The sequence below is a fragment of the Fistularia commersonii genome, chromosome 3 (genome assembly GCF_037954325.1).
Source record: "Fistularia commersonii isolate RoL2024-O1a breed Wild chromosome 3, RoL_Fcom_v1.0, whole genome shotgun sequence".
Lineage (NCBI taxonomy): Eukaryota > Metazoa > Chordata > Actinopteri > Syngnathiformes > Fistulariidae > Fistularia > Fistularia commersonii.
The window spans coordinates 20,594,824-20,615,320 of NC_141286.1; the positions used below are offsets into that span (position 1 = coordinate 20,594,824).

At 39.0% G+C, this 20,497-nt stretch overlaps 2 protein-coding genes across 2 annotated transcripts; one reads left to right on the forward strand and one right to left on the reverse strand.

Annotated features, from left to right (window-relative positions):
- The first annotated feature begins 86 nt into the window (after window positions 1-86).
- Window positions 87-4,991, forward strand: arl14ep (ADP-ribosylation factor-like 14 effector protein). Its single transcript, XM_086144049.1, has 5 exons — window positions 87-288; window positions 1,150-1,342; window positions 1,416-1,544; window positions 2,777-2,817; window positions 4,063-4,991. Exons 1-5 carry the CDS (start codon window positions 218-220, stop codon window positions 4,289-4,291), a joined length of 663 nt encoding a protein of 220 aa, XP_086000175.1. The 5' UTR covers window positions 87-217; the 3' UTR covers window positions 4,292-4,991.
- A 3,451-nt stretch (window positions 4,992-8,442) lies between these two features.
- On the reverse strand, window positions 8,443-10,554 carry LOC147235810 (gonadotropin subunit beta-1-like). Its single transcript, XM_086144051.1, has 2 exons — window positions 10,297-10,554; window positions 8,443-8,646 (listed from the first exon to the last, which is right to left on the reverse strand). Exons 1-2 carry the CDS (start codon window positions 10,453-10,455, stop codon window positions 8,443-8,445), a joined length of 363 nt encoding a protein of 120 aa, XP_086000177.1. The 5' UTR covers window positions 10,456-10,554.
- Window positions 10,555-20,497: the final 9,943 nt, after the last annotated feature.

Sequence of the window (20,497 nt, forward strand, 5' to 3'; positions counted from 1 at the left end):
AAGCGCTTGTGTTGAAGTGACGTTCACCAAATGGCATGAATGTTTTGACATGCACCGCCAGAGGGCAGACTCCTTTACAGGGAAACAGGAAGTAGCAGCGATATTTGTTTGGCCGAATAAGAAGCAGAAGCTAGGCGACTGCTAAACGGTCCAATGGTTGTTTTGAAAACAATCTTACACATAGCTGCATATAGTGAAACCCGTTTTAAAGGACGCCATGCCGGTTATTTGCGCGGCAATCGGGTGCAACAACAAGTTTGTCAAAGGGTCGGAAATAAGATTTTATAGGTAAGTTTTAGAGTGTAGATGATAGCACATCTTCTCCTGTATGTTAGCATCTATTGAATGTATTAATGCGTTGGGAGTTACAGATACAGGTCAATTTAACCTACATCCTCACACCCTTTCACTTACAAACAAATAGTCCCTTTTTGTACACGAAGTATCAACATGTTAGACTCACAGTGAAATTAGTCTGCCTTGTATTTCCCCACTAAAACAACGAGTACATTTGTTTAGCATTTGCACATATATTGGAAGTAATTAGTGCAATATACAGGACTGTCTCAGAAAATTAGAATATTGTGATAAAGTTCTTTATCTTCTGTAATGCAATTACAAAAATAAAAATGTCATACATTTTGTATTCATTACAAATCAACTGAAATATCGCCAGCCTTTTATTATTTCAATATTGCTGATTATGGCTTTCATCTTAATAAAACTCAAAAATCCTATCTCAAAATATTAGAATATCATGAAATAGTAATTTTTGTATTTTTAATTGAATTACAGAAGATAAAGAACTTTATCACATTATACGAATTTTCTGAGACAGTCCTGTATGTAGCAGACAATGATGCTTGGATGAATATGGTAAGAGGGAGTTTTTACAATTCAGATAAAAAAAATAGTTAGCTGTTATATTGATAAATTCGCAAGACTTTAAATGAGCTGTATATGTGAGTTAGTGATTGTTGGTAAGTGTAAAAACAGGTTGATGCAGGTTATTGATTTTTTTCTTTTCCTCTTTCAGTTACATTCACAAGGTTCATAAAGTTTAAGAGATGGCCATCCTCAATAAACAGTACGTTTGATAAATCATACATCGAAGGCTGCTGTGAAACTGTTCAATCTGCTTTCTCTCAGGTTTCCTCTCAGCAAACCTCAGCTTGCCACAAAATGGGTTCACAGTCTGGGGATGAAAAACTTCATACCAACAGCCAACACCTGCCTCTGCTCAGAGCATTTCAGGACAGACTGCTTCAGGGACTATAATGGCAAACAGTTTCTTAGAGAGGATGCAGTGCCAACCATATTCAGCCATGGGCAGGAGTCAAAGGTGTGGATAAAGATATTTTCAGTGCTGTTCTTTGCAAACAGTGATATTAATCGACGTGTCAAATATTCCACAGATTGAACTCCGAAAGAGAGGGGTGGTACCAAAGGAGACAAATGTCACAAATCTGCTGGGAACACCAGCGGAGCGAGACAGAGCAAGGGAGGCTGCCAATCTGCGGCGAGAGAAAAGAGGAGGCATGAGAGTGAGTTTTTTCATTCTTTTGAATTCCATTCTGAAATATTTAGTTATTGCACATTAAATCATGATACGGAAGTATGATCAAAAGCTGTCAGAGTTCTTATGTGCAATGTGTCCTGTAGTTAAAATTTGTTTTGAAGTTGGAATTGTACAACATGCCCCTCTTGTAAGATGCAGGGCATTCCAACATTTACTTTCTTCTGCTAAAAATGCAGATTTTCCAAAGATGAACTGTTCGAATGGTACCACCCAGTTCCCTCTTGTTGTGTTGATGATCGCTTCACCATTTTGGCCATTTTTTTTTCCATTCTGCTTTGTCTTAATATCAAAATTTACAATAGCCAGTCACACATTCTATATTACATCTATGATTGTTCACTGAACTACATTTTGTCGACTTTTAGGCAAATGAGACACAAGATTTTTTTTCAATAGATAATCTGTTGTCTTCATTCCGTTTTGAGCGAGAGAAAATAATTTTCCCAACATTTATATTGTCTCCCTCTTGCGGTCAGACGCCATTACTCCATTCATTGAAATCTGTCAATAAGAATTTAGTTGCTGGATGATAGCGTTAACGGAAAGATTAATTCAGTTAGAATAGTGTTGAAAGAATCAGTAAGTAATGATGAAAAAAAGGTATTTTGTATATTCAAGGCTCCTGAATAATTTATTGCTGTTGAATATTTATTACGAGTTTCGAACATCCGAGAGAGTGATTACGCATGTGGAAAAAAGCTAAACTCCATTAAAGTAATTGTCAAAGTTATTGATTCATCTTTTCAGTTCTGGATTTTTTTTATTTTTGAAAGAAAGAAACCCCTTTATTGTCACATACAGTTATACACAGAGCACAACATCAGCGAAATTTGACCATTGCATTTAACCCACCATGGAGGCAGCGAAGGAATAGCGCCAGGGGGGTAGTTAGGGGTTCAGTGTTTGTTCAACCTCTCGACAGGCTAGGAGGACTGAGGAATTGAACAAGAAATGTTCATTTCCAAGGAAGATTGCTTTAACCCCCTTCGCCAAGCCGCGCCCTAACAAAAGTCAACCTCATCATTCTCTCCTCCAATTTCCTGATTTCATTTTCATTACTGATCACTGTATTCATTAAAATGACATCCAGTTGTGTTGACAGTCCAACCAAACATCTGTCTGATGTTTAGCTGTTTTAAACCAATCGAGGTTTTGCCATTAACTTTGCATGGAACACAATTTTTCACTTTGGTGCAGGGGGGTCGAGGCAGCCGTGGGGGGAAACAGTTGTCTGACAGGTAAGACTGTGTGCATTGTTCATTTTCCCCTAAACCTGCATTCAAATAAATTATGGGAGTGCAACCTGTTGTTCCATTCAGTATAGTTAGATAGTTCCTATGTGGTCACATCAGATCAGGATGCACTTTTCTTAAGTGAAATATTCTTCTGCCTTCTGGTCTTCCTAAAGTATTAAAAAAGTAAAATCCAGCTCAGATTTAGCAGATTATAGGATATTGTTGTTTTCATTTTGCCTAAGGATTGCATTGGGAAATGAAACAGTACAACAGCAGTAAACTGATAGAAATGGGCATCCATGTTTGTTTCCTCAAATAATAAATGGGATGTCACAGCATCCTGAAAACCCTTTATTAAAGTGCTTTCCATTTGGCCACTGGTTTGTATGAGAAATTAAATTTCTAGGTTTTTCTACTGCTTGAGCTAAACACGATACATTTGTAACTAATTACGTTTCAAAAAAACATAACTTTTAACAGATTAACTTTGTGTAAGAGAACGTTCCTTTTCAATGTTATATTGCAGTGTTTCCCAACCTTTTTCAACGGCACATATTTCACAGTAGAAAAATCACATGACACACCACCAAAAAAATAAGTCAAATATGTTTTCATGAAAAAGAATGAAACTGTATTTACCTACTCTGTAAAATCTGGCCCTGTTTGGTTGAACAGAAGCTGATGTTCTTGAGGAATTGAGGAAATGCAATATAACTTTCATGGTATTGTCTTGAGCTCACTTTATTTTACTTTATTCTGACCATTACTCATACTTGGGCCTTCATCTGGGTCAGAATTTTCTTCCTGATTGAATACTTATTGTTTTATATAAAATATTTATCAATTGTGTATCACTGCCGCTGTCTCACTCAAAGCATCACTAATTATTCTGCTGTTTGGGTAGCAGCAGGTAGATACACAGGTTAAATCACTACCTGTTGCCATCTAATTAAAGAGCATTTAATTATTCTGTCCGTCACTGCATGCTGCCCACATAGATGTATGAAGACACATTATTTGCTTGACCCGTTCACAAATAAAGTGGGCATTTTTCCACAGCACATGAACAGTGATTGGTAAACACTGTTCTATCATCATGTTGCATATATCGATGTACACAATACTGCCATCTGACTCAAAGGAAACAATGGGAAAGTTAAGGCATGCAGCAGTTGATGAGAACAGAATGAGAGGCTTGTGTGAGAGCGTGATGGCGAGTCAATTAAAGTCCTTCCCGTGATCATGCAGGCAGAGTTTTGGCGCCAAGAGCAGAGTGTATGACAACAAAGGCCGACTGCTATCCAACGGCAAGGACATGTGTGACTGTTTGGATGTGGACTGTATGGGCTGCTTCTATCCATGCCCCGACTGCGGCTCCCGGAAGTGCGGGGTTGAGTGCCGGTGTGACAGGAAGTGGCTTTACGAGCAGGTGGAGGTGGAAGGAGGAGAAATCATCCGCAACAAGTTTGCCGTGTGACGAGCGGCAAAATACCCGGTCGCCATGTCAACAGGCTTCTGGGAATCAAGATGCATTTGCTCCCGCAGTTCAGCTACAAGTCCTGCTGCTGAAGTTGACTGTGAAAGATTTTTTTTTTTTTTTTTTTAATACAGTTTACCCTCTTGCCCTTTTGCCCCTTTTCTTACCCTCTGCAACCTGGCATTAAATATTTCTTATGTTAATAAACTGTGTACTTAATCAAATGTAGTTGCTCCGATGATGTGTTGCATCATTTCATCTGAAGTGGGGAAACATGAGATCATGTTTTAGTGAGTGGCTGTGTTAGGGGAAATCACAAAATACTAGGGAGTGACTCAGTATCTTGAAGGTATTAGCCCATTTTACTTTATATTTAATGTCATTCATAGCGAGAAAAAAACAAATTAATCAAATCTGAATTGTGCATGTGAAGTAGACATGAAAAAACATTGATAATATGCCTGCTTAAAAAAACAACAAAAAAAACCTCAAGTATCTGTGCCAATGTAACGGTCCTTCTCAATTTAATAGTTTCACCAGGGTTTTCCGTGTGTGTTCTTATTTTCCGTGAAACTGGTATACCAGAAAAGCACTTTGTCCTTGTTTCCACAGTCCAGAACACATCAATATTTGAAACTCAAACATGACTCCCGGGTTCGAACAAGTCAGAATTTGAACTTGGGGGAGGCAAAAAATAAATAATAAGGATTTCAAAGTTCTGCAAAAAGTTTGTGTTTTATCTGAGGTAAAGTTTTAATTTCCTCAAAACCTACGACAGTCTCAACCAACATTCACTTGACTGCTGTTGTCTATCATTCAGTTAACAAGAAGAGTGAGTAGGATGTCTAGAAAGAAGATCTACGTGTAAAGCAGTAGGTGTGGCTACAAGGGAGTCCAGTAGAGAACATTGGTATCCCAAAATTAGCATTTTGGAAACCGCTATCGGGCTCCTTGTTAATAATCCATGGCAAATCCTTTTGCAAACACAAAGCTGCCCAGTTGGGAGGGTTCTTTCAGTGGAAGCAGGGTCTTTCGGATCTTAACATCTAAGTCTCACTCATACAGTACCCCGCTGGCACTTAACATCACATTCATGAAATTAAAGTCACCGGACCAGGAGTCATAAACTCGAGACAGATGTAGAAAAGACCATTGTGCTTTTATCCAAATGAATACAGGTCTTGTTTTTTTTTTCTCCTGCAACTACATATTCCCATATTTGGCATTCCCATTCATAGCCCCTTGGGCTTGTAGCAGATGCAAATAAAATATAATAGTTGCATAAAACCTTAAAAAAATGATTGTCCTTTAGAGAATTCAACTCAAGGAAGAATTCATTGCAGCATGACACAAAGCCATCTAATAAAAGGCCATGCCCATTTCCTGCCTCCAGCATCGGAGTCCAAACGACAGCCTCGTCTATAAACTTGATAAAATGTCTATCTAAATATTGGCTGCTGCAGTCATTAGTGAGGAAAGAGCACGAAGCCCCAGGGAGCCGCTGGATAAAAACAAGGCGCTATTAAAGGACACCAATGACCCGAGCGAACTGAATCTGTCAGCATCTATCCAGCCAGCAGTGTTCACACTGGGCAGGAGATGTGACATGAGTGCCAAAAGGTTGAAGGTCATTCTGGATGGTGACAGAGAAAATGAAGTAATGGAGCTGTCAGATCTTTTGCTCCTCTATAGAACAAGTAAGCTACCTAATGCGATCTCTCTTATGATTTACTACCTCTCTTTTGATGACTTCATTACATCTCAAATAAAGCAGCTGATTAGTCGATTATGAAGCATCACTTTTAATATCCTGTGGACAGGCGGTATAAGTGCTTAACATTCAGTATGTGTCAAAGACGGAGAGCAATGAAAGTGTTAAGCACACCCCAAGGCACTGCTATGTTCCTCTTGTAGAACAATAGGATTGTTTCTGAGATTTCAAAACTGTCATGGAATTCACGAGTGAGCAACTGAAGTAACGAGTTGGGGAAAATGTTAATTCTAATATTACACCAGCAGAGGTCCTGCTTGGCAATTTGGGCACCTTGAAAACTATTGGATGCTATCAAACATATAATATTACTTTGCTTGAACAGGTTTTGAAGTACCCTGTCAGTGCAGGGTCATTTCAACTATTGCCATTACCCCACCTAATTGCACCCCTGTGCGACAGAGCTGATTATTTCCACATCTTTAAAATCAATGAAAAGTAAGTGATTTGTTGCCTTCAGAAGGGATGGAGGTCTGGATTCTCTCTGAGCCGGTCTTATTACAGAAGACCCATAATGCCCTCCAGTTTGGTTTAAATCCATCACTCCATGTCACATCACTCTGTTCCTCCGCTGGCTGTGCACCTCAGGGTGCTTGTATGGCAAAAGGCATGGTGACATTGTAATATTGCACAAGCTTAGATGGCCGCACCCTAACACCATCAAGCTATGTCCTTCTTTTAATCCCAGCATCTCTATCTCTCAGATCAGTGGCCGCAGGGGTCAGGGACATCACTTCATCTACTTCCCTTCCTCCTGGCCTCCTACCTAGGTTCTGAAAACACATTTGTCTAACAAATGTGTTATCTACCCTTTATTTCCTCTGCACATGATTCACTGCCTGTTGTCTTGATAACAAAAATCTTCTTTATCTTTTTACTATTTTTACAGTTCAAGTGTTTTTCTATCATTGATCATGATATTCAGTCCTCTGAGTCTTACTTATTTTGGTATTTTGGCTTTGACCGCTGCACCTACTGATATTGGCTGACTGGTACATTGATCGTCTTGATACACAAGGTTTCAGCCAAGCTGGCAGCCCATATCCAAGGGACGCAAGTGTCAGTCAGTTGATCTTCGACTTTGGCTCACACCAAAATGTAGCAACAAGTACTGAATGGATTGCATTAAATCTGTTGTGCTGAAATTCGTGGAGTCCATAAGATTGATTTTTTTTCATGATCCCCAGACTATCATCAGCATCAGGTCAAAGTTTTAATTCAAAAAATGCAGTATGCCAACATCTACTTGATGTATTAAAGGTTATAGAGTGTCTCGATCAGTGATTATTTCAATTCATCCAGTTATTTGGAAGTACAACATTTGCACTGTGCCACATCATGCAATGCAGTCTGATTAACTGTCCCTCTTAAAACTAAATACATCTATACATCTATCTGCACAAGTCAAATAAAATGTGGTGATGGCTGATATGTCATACATGTATAAGTCATCTTGGTGTATCTTGTATTCTGTTTATTCACAGTAAGGATTGGAGCTTAAAATTATTATTATTATTATTATGTACTTTGAGAACCCTTTAGCATTTATACACCTGGCTGACATTGAATAGAAATGATTCTGATTTTTGTTGCATGTCGTCTTATTGGCTCTTAATTTAGGTTGCAGGCAGCACTTTGATGACCAAGTTCCTCGGGCCATTGTTAATTCAGGTTATATTACCCCATCAATATGGTTTTCTGCAAAACAAAGCTACTTGAATGTACAATTAAGGTAACATAACTTCATGGATGGGGTGAGTTAGCAACCTAAACCAATGAAGGTTTTGGAAAATATCATAATTTGGGTTAAAACAGCACACATTAAACCTGTCGTAATATAATTTGACAGAGCACTAAGATTCATGTCAAGAACCACATTCTGTGTATAAACAGATCCTCAAAAAGCCAGTCCTGAGACTGCTGTGTCTGGGTCTGCTTTATTTCTATTCCCAGCCAACTGAAGCATGTTGAGTCAGTTTTGAAGGCTGGTTGTAAGAGAAATCGATGTGATCGGTTAATCATCTTTTCCAACTAGCACATAAAAAGTGACCCATTCCCCATAGATAATGGGGATATTGTCATTTTCATCTCATCTGGCTGTCCTTGATAACATCAAATTTAAAATACTTATTCAGTGAGTAAGGCTTATGCGACTACTGTCCATTCAAATCGGTGATCACGGCATACAATCAAATGAAATGTGCAATTATATCAAATGAAACTCTATCAACAAAAGCATTTAAACAGTATGAAAAACCAGTGAAATACATGACAAACAGCAAAAACATGTTTGCAGTTTTAATGCAGAAACGTTTTTGGTTTTAAACATTTATTTTTCTGTTAATGTAAGGAGCAACACAAAGATATTAACAATGAGGGCCTAGAAAGATTGACAACTGGGGATGTCTCCCAGGAAGGGGCCGCAGTGTGTGTTTCCCGTGTTACATGCAGTACACTTGCAACTTCTGGCCACGGGGTAAGTGACCCCAACCGAACAACCTTTGACGTGTTTCGTCTCATAGAACCAATCGCCATTGCAGATCTTTTGTTTGCCTCTGTCATCATCGCTGATGTAGACTGGATCCTGCCAAGAAACCACATGGTCAGAGAATCAACTCAGAAATCAGTTTTTATGACAGTATAAATAGCAAATTCTAGCTGTTTTTTTTTTTTTTTTAACAATACATTAACTGAGAAAAAAGAAAATCCCCAGGGTGGACCTTGAGTTCACCCAAGAGGTAAGAACTATACAATAAAAAACAAATTACAGCGTTTTTCAAACTTGACCTGTGCATTGATGCGTAGCAAAGACCTCGTTCTGAATGATTTCACACATCAGTTGAAGGTCAAGTTTAAACTGCACACAAGATCATCTCGACAGTTGATTTGGGATTTTGTGGAGGAAAAATGTATGCAACAAAATGATGACAATGCGGTTTTAAATGTGCTGCACCTTGTACTTTTTCTCTGTGTAAAATGTCTTCTATAGGATAGTAATATAATTGCTGGGGCTGGGGACGAAGGTAAAAATACAGTGTGTCTAAATTAAATATCAGATTATGAAGCTTTTGCCCTATTTCCTACAATTAAACTCTTATTATTTATCATTCATTATTTAACAATCCAAGCTAAAATTATCAAGTTGCATGGATGCAAGATAATTATTGTTCTCCTTATTGTTATCATCATTATTAATATTTTTTCAACTGCCTCTATGACAATTATTCACAGGCTAAAAACGGACTCATAGTTTTTCGATATTTGTGTCAGATTAAGACATCCAGAGGTCTCTTGGGTGTCATCAAGAGTTGACAAGCTCTTGTGTTCAAAATTACAAGTCCAGCTCACAATTTTGGCCTCCACATTTCTTGTTTTAAATCTCTATTTCAGTACTTGGACCTTCTCAAAGGGGATGCATCAAATTAAGTTGACAGATCCTAAATTGAAAGATTAGAATAAAGAACTTTGTCACCATGATAGGTAGGATTATTGTTAGATGGAAACTTTTGGCGATATAATAATTCGAAGAACCCTGGCTCCATTGCTAACCACTTTACAGTAACTAGATTTAGAGCCTCATGCTAAACAACATGAGGTGGAGTTTATTTTTCCTAAAATGGATGATGTGCAGTCATTCAGTCTATCAAAAAACTGAATAATTGCACTTTTTTTTTTACTTGCTGTTTATTACACAATTATTCATATAGATATCCAATTCAATGCATTGTTTCTTTTTCCATTGGTTGGACAATGAAAGCGTATCAATTTAACTTCACTGAGATTTCAACTGGTTTCTCCTTTAAGTCTGCCCCTTGACTCATTATAAAAAAACTACTTAAAAACGACTGCAGTTCAAAGTGCCTTGCAAGTGTTTGTGAATAAAAAGCAAAATGTTGAAAGCGAATCTTGAAACTATACATACTACAAAAAAGGGAAAACGAAAAAGAAGTTGTTTGAAAAATTTAAGCGAGGGTTATGATTTCATAATATAGGTTAAGGAATACATCATGAGACACTATCATGCTAATATGAAAAAGTAGACTTAGCGTTAACATCCTCCGAATTTTTCTGCACTGCACAGATGACAGATTTTTGTAATGATGATTTCATTCTTTAGCCACATTGTACTGATAATGAAATGCATCAGTGCCTTTATTTACTCATAGGCTTAACAGTGCACTGGCCTTCATCATGCAAGAAAACAGAAGATGAAACCTGCATAGGGGCGTGTTACCTTGTGGTAGCACTGTCCTGCGCATATGGTGGTGAACAAAAACTCGGTTCTGCCACAGCTCTCCACAGGGATGCTGATGTTCATTGGATGACAGTCAAAACTGCAGCCCTGGCTCGCCCCCGCCAGTGCCAGCACTGTTACCATGACGACCAGCTGCATCCTCTGCTTGCTGCTGTACTGCTGACTGCCACCAGAGAGGATCAGGCTTCACATTAGATTCTGAAGAATGTCAGGAGATCTCAGGAATGTGTTATTAAAGGAGCCAACATATTTGATGCGGTTTTATGGTTTGTGCTTGATGATGTTTTACAGGACTTTCCCTGATATACACCCATATCAGCCAGTCTATACTGGCCCACTTTGACCACCAGTACTATCATTACAGCTTCCAATATTAAGTGATAGGATGTAAAAATAATAAAAACAAATAAAAAATAGCAAAAAAAAAAAAACTAACTAAAAAATGCAAATTATTCTTTCAATCAATTGCAAAAGAATGTACTCGCTTTAAATTAGGTCCATAACATAATTCCCACATCTACAGGACTGTCTCAGAAAATTAGAATATTGTGATAAAGTTCTATATCTTCTGTAATGCAATTACAAAACCAAAAATTTCATATATTCTGGATTCATTACAAATCAACTGAAATATTGCAAGCCTTATATTATTTTAATATTGCTGATTATGGCTTACATCTTAAGAAAACTCCAAAATCCTGTCTCAAAATATTAGAATATCATGAAATAGTAATATATTTTTTTTCAATTGAATTACAGAAGATAAAGAACTATATCACAATATTCGAATTTTCTGAGACAGTCCTGTATACAACTTTGTATGCTTTTATTTCTTTTTTAGGGGAAAAGAACTTTGATTGAAGTTTTTCCCTGAGGTCGAGAAGTCAAGATTGATCTTTCTGCACTCCGAGAAAGAAATTGTTTTTAGTTCATCCAGAGAAACATGAGGTCTTTTGGTTGCAAAGTGATTTACTGTTGAGTTTCTTGAATCATTGAGGAATAATATTTTGGTCTGGCGGCATGGTGGCGCTGTGGTTAACACTGCACGAAGGACCGTGGTTTGATTCTGACAAGAATTCTGCGTGGAGTTTGTATATTCTCCCTGTGTCTGCGTGGGTTTCCTCTGGATCCTCTGGTTTCCTCCCACAGTCCAAAAACATGCAGAAGTTAAATGGAAAAAATTGATAAAATTGCCCTTGTGTGAATGAGAGTGAATGGCTATTTGTCTCTATATGCGGCCCTGCGATAGACCGGCGACCAGTCCATGGTGAACCCCGCCTCTCGGCCAGTGACAGCTGGGATAGGCTCCAGAATCACGTCACAAAGTGTAGAATAAGAGGGACGTAATGGATGGATGGATGGATGAAAATATAAACAGAAGTCTGGAAACTTCAGCTGAATTTCAATATGAGACAGCGCCAAGCAATATATCTTAGAGTTCAGCATCAAGATTATTTCCCACATACACGGTAACATTTTCTTATTTTTCATTCGGTGTCAGGCAAAGTATGGGCAAACCTGGCTTTTTCTTTTTTAATTTAATGAATTAATTGTGTTGGTATTTATTTGACTATTTCTTGTGCCTCCCACAACACAACACTACATGAGTTTGTTTACCGTAAAGGTGGGAGTTTATCAACAAGGCATACATATTTGCTAAATCAACTGACCTGAGCAGGTCTGATTCTTTGCCCAGATCTCATCATATATTCAAAAGGTCTCAGGTCTTATCAAAATGTATTATTATATTTATTAATAAATCTATGACAAGCCAATCAATTTACAATCATTATCACAGGCTGCCATATTACTTTAAAATATTCATAAACATTTCACATACATAGGTGTTTTTTTTCTTCTCATTTTCCTCACAATACCTCGTCATTTAATCTCAAAAATCAGCCCAATTTTTTTTTTTTGTCCTCAATGCATTTTGAGAATAGAGAATCTACATCTCGTGTGAGAAAATATACCTGCGCTTGTCTCTCCTTGTACATGTGAAAGTTGCATGTCTTACCTCTTTCGGTAACCTCCAAACATCTGTGACAGCCCAGGAAGCGCAACCGTTTTCCCTCCAACTTAAATAGAGCTGCCCTTCGATTCTGTTAATCTCTCCAGCCTTGACTCAGGGCTGATTTTCCAACCTGTTCTGACTAAAAATCCATTTCTCTTCTCTTTCCTTCAACAGACTATGGATTCCCCAGGACTCAAGGCTTTTCCTCCCACACATGGAGAGGAGACGGTTTCTTCAGAAATCATGTTGAGATTACATGAGTGAATAGACTGAAGAAATATGAGAGGCCATCTGCCCACCATATTAAATGGAAACACTGACAGATGACTCAGTGATTCATTGGTGTCATTTTCTTTTCTTTTTTTTTCCAATGGGTTGATGTAAACAGGCATTAAATGAAAGATGAAAGTTTTAAGTTTGATCACCTTACAAACCTTTTCGTTTGATGTACTGCATAATACTTTTTCTTTTTAAATTAAATCTCATTGAACAAACCAAATTGAATGTCTGTCATTTTCTATGAAAAGAATCACCAAGTGTGAACAACTTGATTAAAGTTGGAAGGATGAATGTTGATTAGTCAAACTTTTTTTTTTCATTGTCCAAAAGAAAAAGTGACCAATTTTCCTATACTTTTAAGATAACCTTGCCCCTTTTTATTTTTGGACTATCAACCAGCATGGCTGATTTCATGAACATCATTCATCTCGATTGCAGGGGGAATCCATCCAAGCAGTGTGTGACACAGGACACCGCTCATGCCATTAATGATGGAAAATCTCATCAATGGCAGGGAGAGTGTTTTTAAAGGTCAGTATGAATGAGAGCCAAAATCATATCTACTGTATATGGACAACATTGATATCTGCAGGACACATTTGTAACATTTTCCAACAGTTTGGTTCAACTGTCATGTTTATGAAGTAAGCTTTTTTTTTTTTTGTAATACTTTATATTTAATTCCATGCTGAGCGACTTGCGGCATAATTTTGTTCGTACATTGACTTATTGGTGAATGATACATTCTGCGGGTGTGCTGGGATGCATCATCGGTGATGTGTCCTGGGTTCATTGGGTTTTTTTGGGTCTCACAGCATCATGCAACCATGCCCAGACGACCCAGCCAGGGGTGCTCAGACCCAAACCTGCATCCCGGTAGCATGAGACCACAGATCACCCCTCTTTAGCCACCGCTATCTGGAATTTCTGTTGGCTGTGTCACTTACGACCCTAATGACTTTTCTCTTTGCTAGTCCACTGATGCCAAGCAACATTAAGAATCTAAACCAGGGGTGGGAAAACTACAGCCCACGGACCACATCCGGCCCGCCAAAGATTGGTATAGAATTCATACTTGATGTGAATGATTGGATCAATGAATGTTGGATCACAAACAGAAGATTATTTCATTTTTGGAACTACTTGAAAACACTTGAGAATTTTTCTAAGCTGAATGATACAGATTGGGTTTGTGATTTAGCCTTTACTGTGGACATACTGATACACATGAATGAGCTGGACGTGAAGCTATAAGGGAAAAAAACGGTTTGTGCATGAAATGCAAGCAAACATCAGAGCCTTCAAAACCAAGGTGGTTTCATTTTTGAAGCCAATGTCAAACGAGTCTGACATGTGCTGTTAACAAATGCGTTTTTTTTAATATGCATCGCATCTGTATATCAAATTTTAAAAGTCAATCTGGCCCAAAAGCCAAAAGGTTTGCCCACCAGTGAGCGACCTGCAAAGCTGCTACAGCCTACTTCTACAGAATGGCAGCAGCCTTGCCACCCCTGACTCCGGCAATCTTCCATGAGTTCCTGATATTTGGCATATTTGACTTCCTTTCGAAAGCCTTCTCTATCCAGGCCTCCCACAGCACTGTCAACTCTATCATGGCAAGCTGTTTTGAAGCCTCTGACAGGATCACCATGTCTGGAAACTTGAGGTGATCAACCATTAATGTCGCTCCTGTGCAGTGTGCAGTAAGCCAGCAGAAGCTCTGTGTTGTTGTTTGTTGCTCTTCTGCGTTGACAAATGCCAGCTGCCTGCTGGTTGGGCAATGGTGCCTGTTGGTTGTCTTGGCTGAGGAAACATTCTGGGCGACTGTCTTCGGTACCTGGTCATGTCACAATTGGAAGCGACCATCTCCCTGGGCCTTCTGCCAGTTGCTGAGACTTTGCTCAAGTGTTCCCCTCCCTGAGCAGCGAGTGCAAGAAGGTGTATAAGCCCTTCTCCGGAGCTGAAGGTTTGCGCGGCTGGGGAGGGTGTCATACATGGATGCAATGAAGAATTTGATTTTCTGGAGCTCTGCTCGCCAGATGTCATTCCGTGAAAGCTTCCGCTTCAGCACTCCTTGCCATCTCATCCATGCCCCCTCCTGTCGCATGCCTGCCATCCAACTTGTCCTTGTTTCCTTCACTGTTGTCCCAAACTCCTCCTGGACAAGACGCCCAATCGCCTTGCCCTAGACCTTGCTGTATCTAGGTATTGGGAAATTCCCCAAGCCTACTCTTCCCATTGCCGCTGTCACCACCACTGCCTTCGCCTCGGCTTGGCTTCTACTGCCATCAGCTTCTGAGCTGTATTCAATTTCCTTTCGGGTCTTTTGAGTCTCGATACTGCAGTGCATCTCTGGTCTGGGTGACCATAAACTCCTCCATGACCTTGTAGCATGTTATTCCTCCCATAAACAGCTCCACGACTTAGTCTGCAGTGAGCCGTACAACCTCCGGAGGTATAATTTGATCTTTCGCTCTATTGACTCCACTGATGTTATAGGAACATCATAAGCTAGCAGATGCCAGAGGATTTGCAGGAAAAATGCCATGCTGGTAGATCCAGGGCTAAAACTTTCCCAGTTGCCCTGATGAGTTCTCTGGCTCCTTGATGGCTTGAATGGATGGCACTACCATCTCTTAGGCTCTAGTCAAAGACTCTTTACTGGCTTCTCATTGATCAATGGTATGGTAGCGCCATCCAGGGCAAAGTGGAGCTTGTCAGAGACTCGGCCTTTCTTCAGAACGAGTGACCTTGATTTAGTTGGCTTGAAGCTCATCCTTGCCCACTTGATAAGCTTCCCCAGTCCATGAAATATCCGTCTACCGCCCAGTACAGAAAATGTTGTGACTGTGAGTTCATCTGTGTCGGCTCAAATGGGGGACAGCCATACACCTGACCTGGTTAATGGACCTCTGCACTCCAACTCTGCAGCTTTGACTACCATGTTCATGGCAAGAGAAAAGAGGGTGACAGATATTGTGAACCCGGTGATAATACCCTTCTGCAGTCCGTGCTAGCTTGTCCAAGAGTCCAAGATGGATCTCATGACTCTGACGATGGACCTCAAAAACTTAGTTTGTGCAAAAAGGCAGGTAACTGACTGACTGCCAGAATAATAGCTCACATTGTTTCTGCATTTCTTTTTCAATTCTCAAGCACTGTCCAAAAGAAAGCTTAGTCAACTACAAAATACAAATTCGCCGAATCAGCCGATGAAAGCCACTTTCCCCTTCCTTTATCATTTAAGTGATGTTACCTTTATCTCTTTCTGTTTGATGCAAACTGTGAAATTTTAACGCCGCAGCTGTCAGCAGTTTCCCAATTCTAATATTCTCAGTTTGTGAGAATCATAAATGTGTGGTATAAAATTTATTTGAGTTTAGTGTGAATGTGTGTGTGTGTGTGTTTCACTGCATTGAATCCAATGCTCTGTAAAAGCAACCATCTGTATAAACCACAGTTTATAAAATACCAACATCCACAAGATTTTCAGAATTAAATGTTAGCATAAAAATATACAATTGACAAGACAATTGTATGTATAACTCATTTGTCTTCACTTTCCTACTATTCCATAAACGTTGGTGTCCTGCTGCTAGCCTGCTGCTACCTGTTTTAAGGAGTTTTCTGCTGCATTCAGGAAACGTTATTACTGCACCATAAGCTGGGAAGTCTGCAGTAGAACGTCTTTGTCTGCATCCATGGTGCATCCAGTTGCTGCCCTTGCAGCCACCAGGGACTCAGTTTCCTTGCATCCTGTAAAACTGCCATACCTTCCCTATACCGCTGCAGGGATTCACCGTCTCCCTCTCAGACACATCGCCTTCCTACCACAAGCCCGAGCTAATAACAACACTCTTTCGATATTCTGTCATAATGAACAGCGCTCATGGTTGATTAAGTTTGTCGAAAGTATAATTTGTCATTTTTGAGTGGTCTGCATAACCCCAAGTAATTCCTTTCCACTGAAAACTAATTTATTAACTATGAAACAATGACATCACTGCATAAACACTATTGACATTCTTGCAACCCAAGCACCTCATGAAAACTCAATATAGAACCTTGAAAATGCAGATAAGACTCTCAAGGTCATCTCAAATATATGGTCTTGAAACCAAGCAATTTGTGCTTTCACAGCTAGACAGACAATAAACTTTGTAAAGAGCTAAATGCAACAGTCAACTGGTTAGATTGCAGGTTAATGGTGATATGCTGCTTCCGATGTTCACCAACATAACATACACAACATATTACCAGAATATGGTGTATGTCAACCGACACAAAAAGTTTTTTTCCTTTTTTTTTTGATTGATGTAAATTGTTTGAAAATTGGACATCTCATTTAATACCACTTCTACTGGCATCAACCTGAAGTGATCGGCCCCAAAGGATTGTGTATGCCATTTCACATATATTTGAGATTTTCACATAAAATCTTGAGCCAAATATACTCTTGCCTGTAGAAATCATCAAGAAAAAGTGTTGAGTTTTTAAATTTGAGTAAGAATTTCTTCAAAATACAAATACAATCAAATGCAATGACTAGCTTCTACTTCCATCATACATAAGTTATATTTGTGTTTTTTAAAATGGACAAAATTTCTAGCCATCCTATCCATGGGGACAATAATCATTAAAAAAATAACTTTAAAGGCTTTGAAATATTTGTTAAAAAAAAAACAATGTGATGAGAATTAGAGTGCGATCATATCTTACAAGGATCACTCCAGAAGCTGTCGATGCTTTTCCACTCTCTGTGACTCATTCTTTGTTTACCATCATCCTACCCAAAAATCTACCCAATTTTTTCAGATTTGACCGAAGTGGTGGAACAACATTCTCAGAGATATAATGCTTTCAAAAAGCCTAAAGAAAGGTGTCTTTTGTAAAAGGTGAAAATGTTTTGGATAGCTATGTTGAGCCTCGATAAGACAAAGCTATCAGTAATGATATCTGACGGGAAACAGCTCGGAATGACATACAAGGTGATCTTTGATTCACCCTGCATACTTTTCTGGTTCAGAACTCTAATGGTTATTGTAAAAAAGCCCTTTTGGATGTAAAACACCTTTATTATCACTCGGCTATAGAGTGGAACGCCTTTTTCCCCATGTAAACCCCATCCAGAAGCCTTAAATAATTCTTCTTGTATTAGATCCAAGCAAACACAACCAGAATGGGACTTGTGTTTTATGAGTGTCGGATGTTGCCCGAGTATGGGACTATGCGGTGGGTACGTTAACGGGATTGCTCACATTAACATATCGGTCTATGTGCGGCGTCACCTCGGAATATTCAGTCATTCATTACCTGTACTGCTGATCCTAAATTCAGGGTGGCTGGAGACTGGCCCAGCTGTCATTGGGCAAGAGGCCAATCGATCACAAGGCAACATACTGCAGAGAAACAAAAAACCTTTCACACTCAGACACACATTGGGCAGGTAAGGGTGTCCAATCAACCTACCGCATGTTTTTGGACTGAGGGAGTAAACCGGAGAACCCGGAAGAAACCCATACAGACATAGGGAGATCATCTATTGGAATATGCTGTATTTTCTCTTGTCACTTACCTGTATGTTAACATTCCTGCTGATACATTACATTACAGTCATCTGGCAGACGCTTTTATCCAAAGCGACTTACAAGAAGTGCAATTCAGTCACCAAAGATTCGAAGTACTCGTAGCCGGAAGTCTGAAGTGACTACTCAACCAAATAGCCATCTCAGAACCATATACATACATACATTCATTTCATCATTTTTTGTTGTTTTTTTGGGCTTTGTGCTATTAGTAGGGTAGTGCTTGGTGAAGAGGTATGTTTTCAGCTCACGGCAAAAGATGGGCAGCGACCCCCGCTGTTCTGACCTTTTTCGGGAATCTACATATATATAGCTACCAACTGACTCATCAACTTATCAGCCTTATCACATTCATTGCCACCACCCATCCCTTCTAACATCCAACCTTTTAGCCAACAAACCTACTGTAGTAGTAGTAGGTAGTACTGTACTATATATATATATATATATATATATATATATATATATATATATATATATTCATATTTGATATTTGAATTTGTTCATGTGATCTAGTGAGATTACTTTACCGGGTTTAATGCAACGAGATGCAGAAGACTTTGCCAGCAGATGCACGTTTTGCAGGGTTTGTGCATCCAAACTAGAGTGCAATAACCACCTTTCCTCACTCTATCCCCTCTTATCATTACTGAATTACAACTCCCTCAGGTGCTGACTGAGGTGTACGGTCAATGAAGTGCAAAGACCTGGTGTGCAAGATGTGTAAGGTGGGTGGAAGGTTGCCTACATATAAAGACTGGAGAAGTGCTCATCTAATTTCTGCACTAAATATTTGAGAATAAAGGGTGAAAGGCAACTGTGGAGAAACGCTTTGAAATGAATATGCAATGTTTGTTGCGTCGACTGTGTTTTTTCTTTCGCAAGCGTAAAGTTCCACGTTAGAATTTACATATTGTTTAACATTTTCTCCACAACGATGTTGAAGGAGACTGCAAAAGAACCCAAAAATATCCCACTGATTATTACTACTAGTGGTTGGACCTCTGGGAATGACTCCCTGGATGAATATTTGAGTGGTTTTTCAGTGGTTTTAGAGTGTGTATCAACAGGCTGCTCTTGTTCTAATTAGACATTTTGAGCCAAATGGATTGTTTGAATCAAATAGACTGGATTAGGTAGGCTGGATCTGCTGGGTATCACAGGCCCACAGAGAGAAAAAAAAGAACAATTATCTGCACAATCAAATTAAACTCAGGAGGTTTCAGAGGTCCAATCAATAGGACCTTTACTATCAAGGATTGCATAATGAAAAATCCCTGATAGATTGAGATGGTTGATCAACAGCCACGACTCAACGGGTCACCTTCCCGATGCTGAGAACACTTGATCTTGATGCCGTGGCGGACCAACCTCTGCACACTTTTGATGCCTAGTGGGCGATACAAATTGCAATGCATTGCTCCCGCGTCTCAAAAAGTAAATAAATCATAAATGAATGAACACAATATTATCACGGAATGTGGTCCGAGGCTAACTAATTTGGTTTCCTAGATAAATTGCTCTCATAATAGGTCTTTAACACACCTTTTGCTGTGATATTGTGTGCATCACTATTACAAATCACACTTTTGTAATCAAGCTTGCTTTCATCAACTGTTGCAATACTGTGGCTTATGACTGTATGATAATGCGAACTAATGAGGGCATTAATGACAAATCACCATAATATCTAATATAATGGCTTGTCTGTAGTTTTCACCACTCATTACTCATAAAAGTAATGCATTTTTAATTGCTTTTGCAATAGTAATGCATTGTTAGAGTCATTAATACCTGAGCACAAACATTTGTTAGACTGTGTCAAACTTTGAACTGGGTCTGTAATCATTCTTGTTTCAATATTGATACACTTCAGGTCTTCTGAAAGAGTTAAATGTACTTCTTACAAGTACATTTAATGTGAGAAAATAGCCTCTATTATACGGTTAATGAGCTGATGAACGTTAAACTATGTTAACCATGCATTAGTCATCTTGGACGACCTGTAAGTGGAAAATGCTTCATAATCATTTCACGCTTAAATAGTTACAGGGCTGTTACATCAGACCTAATGTTGGTGTGATCAGTGTTTGTCTTTGAAACACTTGAGTTTTTTTTGTTTTTTTTTACTTTTATAGTTTACGAAACCAAAGGAAAAAAAAAAAAGATCAAAACAAAACAGTCGTGCCCGTAAGAAATATATGATTCAGCAATTGACTGGATAAAAAACAGGAAGTTGGGATAGTCTTAATAAATACCTAGACAGATGGTCAGATGGTAGGAGTAGCAGACAGACAGATAG